Here is a 5,751-nt window from a genome sequence, read left to right as displayed (position 1 = left end):
ATGACAGATAATACTCCTCCTCATGCCATTCACGTAATCCACGTCTGTTGGTCTCTGATTGCATCATAGCATGATAGCAACCTTCACGTACTTCTGTCCACCCATCTGTCAAAAACATCCATTACAGGCTGTTTGGTAAATTTAACACTATAATGTGCAGTAAACGAGTCGAGTTCAACCCTCTAAAGCTCGTCTCGTTTGTACGGACTCGGCACGTTTATAGAACCCTTTTAGTAAATAAAATAAACTCGGTTGGCTTACAAACTAGCTGAGCTCGAACACTACAAAGTCCGGTTTGGTTTGTTCGCACCCATATCCATGGTGGACCAAAAATTGCTTCTGAGATGGACGTTGTCCCAACTCTCATGCATAAATCTGCTGCTTCTGCCTACAACTTGTCTGAATAGGTAGAGTATAAGAGTACTGATTGTTTATCCCCAGAATCCAGACTACAACTACCTAACACAATCAATATCAATTCTCAACTAATTTGCATTGTTTTGGTCACTCAAGGTAGACCTCTTGGGACTTCTGCTGAAGCTCAGGCAATTGCTCCAGGACAAACTATTTTCAGTTCACTGAAATCCCAAAATCCGTTCGAACAAGCCCTGTGTAGCACTTGGTTGAAAAGGGTTCAATGCCAACAGAAAAACATAAAACGCCTACACATTTAAACTGCATTGCATCCATACTATTTACAATGAGAAGCCATGATGACAAATGATTCCCAATCAAACAAATATCAATATATTGCCCAAAACTTACAGATACTGAATTTTACATGAGCCCAAAAAGAAAAATACACGATTTCATTCGTTACATCTGACAGGTGAATTTTAGGTCTCCAACAATACCCACCAAAAAAGAAACACTACTAGAATATGCTGACACTAACAAATTTCAGGCATCAAGAAAAACACGTAAGAAACATCTACTATATTTTACACCTATAAACTTATTATCACACAAAAGGCAGTAGAGTGTTACCGCTTCTTATCGACCATCAGCTGAAGTAAAAGAGTCTGCGAATCCAGTAGGCCTCGATGGTATGCTACCCTTGCTATTGTCTAAGTCCACATAACTTACATCCTTTTCTTCCGCTTCTTGCCATCCCTTCACCATCTGGGTAAGTGGAAGGCTATAGTCAATGCCACAATACTCCTCCTTTTCATCATCCACCGGTTTCCATTTCTCAACAAGTGGGGACAACACGTTCACGGCATGGCCCATATCGGGTCGTTGGCTTGGTTCCCTTGCAGTGCAGTGCCCGGCTAGTTCTGCAATTATGGAAATGCTTTCAAATGTTTCCTCTTTTTTGGTATCAAGGGATGGGTCAACTGCATTCATAAGCTTCTCTGAACTTGATTTGATTTTCCAGAACCATGCCGCCAGGTACTGGCTTTCCTCCGGTCTGTCCTCGTCAAGTGCCATCAATCCAGTTAATAGCTCCATCAATACAACACCAAAGCTGAAGACGTCAGATTTTGTTGTAATTTTACCCATGACTGCAGAAATTGACAAGTCATAGATAAAGTTACCGTGACTTTAAACTATAACTCCAACATATTCCAGAATGATTGTTGAAAAACACACACTTATGATAGACCAACCTTTGAATTTCAATTGGCCTGAAAGAAAAAAAAACGCTATCCCTAGAGAATATTTTGGAATGCACGGTCTGAAATATGATACCCTTACAGTCTAAGACAAAATTTAGCAATCCAAAGGTTTTTTCTATAAATTTAGCAAGAGAGTGTAAGTTAGTCATGATGCTCCTAGAAATGTGTTTTATGTGGATAATTAGAAAAATTAATGCCCCATTTCACTGGATGTTAACCCATACAAATAAGTACCTTCTAACATTTCAATCTATGGAAATCTACTCATACTGTAGTACGTATAATTTAGAGCAAGTGGCGTACCACTATTTTCATTCCTTGTATCAGAATGATTCGCTATCCAGGAAACATAAGAATCAGCCTATTTCCTTTGACAAGTAATTGAATGTTGAAAACTACCAATGGAGCCATTTGGGGATCATGCAGTCAATTTGGAGAAAGATCTAAGGTTGTGAATTTTTGTTGTTCAAACAAGAACCAAGATATGTGAAGAAATTGTGTTAGTTGGACTATTTCAATTAGAAGTGAGGGTTTCCCATATTCAAATGCAATGCGAAGCCAGATATAGGTGCCAATTCAAATTCCGAGAAGGCCCAACAGAAAAGGTCTGCAATTCATTTAGGTAACTCTATGTCATGGATTGTTCATGATTTTGAACTACATAAAATTCAGATACCAGTAAGATGCAATAATACTACATCAATTTTAAATCAATGCATAGGCAAGAAGGTAGAATGACAGGTTACCAGCATATTCTGGGGCTAAGTATCCAAAAGTCCCAGCAAGCCTGGTTACCACAGACCTCTTCCCATCAGGAGCAAGTTTCACTAGTCCAAAATCCGAAACTTTTGCTCTAAAATCATCACCAAGTAAGATATTTGAGGATTTTAGATCTCTGTGAATGAAGCTTTGATGAGCCAAACTATGAAGATACTCCATCCCTCTAGCCACATCCAAGGCGATGTTCAGCCTCCTCTTCCAAGACAGAGGTTCTAAATTCAAGCTCTTCCAGTGGAAAAGGTGCTTGCTCAGAGCCCCTTGAGGCATATACTCATAAACCAAAAGCCTCTCCTTGCCTTCGATCGAATACCCAAGAAGAGAAACCAAATGACGATGGCGAACCTTTGAAAGAACAGCGATTTCGGACTGAAACTCATCTAGAGCTTTGCTGTTAATCACACCAGATTCCATTCTCTTCACTGCTATTTTCGTCCCATCATCCAATTCTCCCTTATAAACCACCCCAAAACCCCCACGGCCAAGCTCATTTTCAGGGGCAAAATTATTGGTCACCTTCCGAAGAACTTGCACCGATATAACCAAATTTCCAGCGTCAATGACATGTGACTCACCAATTCCACTGCTGTTTCTGCTCCCAGAACCACTTCCATTGCTGTTATTCGCAACAGCAATCTTAACTGTGTTATCTGAATCAGAGGGGTCTCTAGGGTGAATCACAAGAGAAGATGGAGTTTGGGAGGGGGCATCCTTTCTCTTCGTACAACAATAAATAAGCAAAGGAACAACCAACAAGACAACAGCTGCGAAACTGGCGACAGGGACCACAATTACAAGTAGTTTAGAACTTTTGGAGGTTTCCCCTTGAGTTGATTCATAAGAACGACTTGTGGGATTTGTAGATGGGTGATTATTTGGAGGGGATTGTGAACCTCGAGATGGCGGGCTGTTGTTTATTGGCGAAGGGGGTGGTTCAGACTCATTAGAATTTAGTAAAGGATTATTGTCTAAGGACAGTTTGACAGAGCTACTGAAATTTGGCAACGGAGCAGAAAGGTTGTTGCCACTCAAATCCAAAAGGGTCAAAGATTTCAAGCTGGTCCAGTTTTTCGGAATTGGACCCGAAAGATGATTAGAAGAGAGACTAATTTGAGTAAGGGAAGCTATGTTTGCAATTGTAGGACTCAAGGTACCGGTAAGATTAGACTTAACCAAATTGATTATAGAAACCTTCTTGTTGGCATCACAACTCACTCCCAGCCATTGTCCCCCACAAGGGTCATTCCCAGTCCAAGAAGAAACAAGCTTTGAAGGGTAATTCACAGCATCAAGAAACTCTAACAGTGCCATAACTTCAGGGGCACAAAGAACACCCACATCAGATTGACAAAAATTGTTTGAACTGTAAGTGTAATTAACTGCTTTGAACTTAGGAACAGGACCCATGAACTGATTATTGTTCAAATCTAACTTGTTCAATTGCATATCTGCCAAGCTATCAGGTAATAAGCCCACAAGATCATTGCTATTGACATTGAAATCCTTCAAAAAAGTTAAGTCACCAATGTTTGCTGGAATTTTACCTGAAAATGTGTTGCCATGAAGCCATAGACTAGTGAGTGAAACCATTGATGCAACCACGTCGATTGGACCGTTCATTCCCCTACCAGACTGCCCATTCAGCCACAAATACTGCAAGCCTAAGTTGCCAAAGCTCGCTGGAAGAGCACCGGAAATTTGATTCAACGCTAATTTCAAAGACGTGAGGGACGGCATAGTACCCCAAAAATCAGGCAATGGACCAACCAAATTACAATTCATCAAGGAAAGAGTGGTCAATTGAGATGAGTCTTGCAACTGAGAAGGCAGTGACCAACCTGTTGTGGCATTAAGGGGGTTAGAATCCAAAGCAAAAGTCCTTAAACTGACCAACCCATCGAAAAAATCTGACGGAATCGAATCGAAATTGTTGTAATCCAAATAGGCAAACTGCAACTCAGATAAACCACTAAAAGATGGCAACTTTCCATTAAACTGGTTCCTCTGGAGGCCTAAGTTGTAGAGCTTAGTCAATTGGTTGAAGTTCTCAGGCAAAGGACCCTTCAATCCAACATTCTCAACCTGAATCTGAGTAACCCTATTACCGACACAAACCACATGTTTCCAACTGGGGGGGCCACATGGGTCATTGCTGTTTGGAGGCCAGCTCAAGAGCTCAGGGTTTTCCAACCCTTTTCTGAACTGGTCAAGAATGGCAAAATCATTTGGGTCTGTGACACTAGAAACAACTGAAACAAGAGACAGAAGCAGTGCAGCAAGAAGAATAATCTGGTCAGCATCCATAGCAGGATCTTTGAAACCCAGGTGCCAGTAGCTGAGAAAGACTACATGTGACCTCTAATGGCTGTTTCTTGAAATACCCATGTCAAATCTTGCAATAAAGAGTGAGAAGAGGAAGGGATTCGGATGAAAAGAGCTGTGAAGATAGGGGATTGGTTGTGATTCGAGTGAGACGCGCTTAGAGTGTACAGAAATTGGAGGGGGAAAAGGCAACAAAAAAAAAAAAACATCCAAATTGGAGTGGAATCTTGAAAAGCCAAGTTGTTACTATAAAAAGGAGATCTTTGATGAGAAATCCCCAAGAATGAGATGGAAAATATATGAGAAATTCAGAGTGAAATACTATCTCGTCCAAGAACCTGAACTCCGGGCCAGGCATAATGGCATATGTGTGTGATTGTGTATTTGTGTTGCAAGGATAGCGGATAGGGGCATTTCTGTACTTTCGACGACATTAAATAATACTACGAGTAGTAATTTCTGAAAAGTGAGTATTGTAGCAGATTGGTCCATGGTTTTTTTGATCAGAGATTGGTCCATGGTTGGTTCTGGAAATCAATCACTGACCTGTTTCTATTTTATAACCAGATGTCTGAATCAATTTTTATGCACTTCGAGTAATCTCAAACCCCTGAAAATTAACAAATCATACAAACCTCCCACGATTCTAAAATTTGAAAATTTTGGCCTCCGAAATAATGAAACACGTGATCTCATAAAAGAACACTTGTTGCTTTTTCATTGGGTCACTCACCTGTTTCTATTCTGCGGCCTGAGAAGCTGCTATTCTGGACTATCTTAGAATTATAGCCTGATACGTTATTATATTTGATATTTGAATTACCTTATTCCCAAAGTAAGATTGTAGAGTATTCAGTTTTAAACCATGTAATTTTCTACTGTATTTTTTTTGGCTACAAAAGTAGAAGTGCAGAGATATGGTAGCCCATCGAATTGGGGATGGTGCAGTGCAGTAGTATGCGCAGCACCATGCTGTGCACCTCCGAGCCGTTGGATCGTGCATCCGACGGCTCGGATCTCATATCGGCAATGA

The 5,751-nt window shown here is 40.6% G+C and overlaps 1 protein-coding gene across 2 annotated transcripts; it reads right to left on the bottom strand.

Annotated features, from left to right (window-relative positions):
* Positions 1-721: 721 nt before the first annotated feature.
* LOC131318783 (receptor-like kinase TMK3) lies at positions 722-5,083 on the bottom strand. Of its 2 annotated transcripts, XM_058348753.1 has the most exons (3): positions 3,941-5,083; positions 2,366-3,709; positions 722-1,505 (listed from the first exon to the last, which is right to left on the bottom strand). In XM_058348753.1, exons 1-3 carry the CDS (start codon positions 4,698-4,700, stop codon positions 994-996), a joined length of 2,616 nt encoding a protein of 871 aa, XP_058204736.1. In that variant the 5' UTR covers positions 4,701-5,083; the 3' UTR covers positions 722-993. The 2 variants fall into 2 exon arrangements, with proteins under 2 accessions (XP_058204736.1, XP_058204735.1); XM_058348752.1 differs by having other exon boundaries at positions 2,366-5,083.
* Positions 5,084-5,751: the final 668 nt, after the last annotated feature.

The sequence above is a fragment of the Rhododendron vialii genome, chromosome 3a (assembly GCF_030253575.1).
Source record: "Rhododendron vialii isolate Sample 1 chromosome 3a, ASM3025357v1".
Lineage (NCBI taxonomy): Eukaryota > Viridiplantae > Streptophyta > Magnoliopsida > Ericales > Ericaceae > Rhododendron > Rhododendron vialii.
This window is presented reverse-complemented; position numbering and strand designations above follow the sequence as displayed.

Excerpts from the sequence above, each read along its gene's own strand:
- LOC131318783 (XM_058348752.1), bottom strand. The coding sequence starts at position 4,700 with ATGGATGCTGACCAGATTATTCTTCTTGCTGCACTGCTTCTGTCTCTT. Across the intron at positions 1,506-2,365 it reads CTTAGCCCCAGAATATGCTG|TCATGGGTAAAATTACAACA; the intron begins GTAACCTGTCAT and ends CAATTTCTGCAG.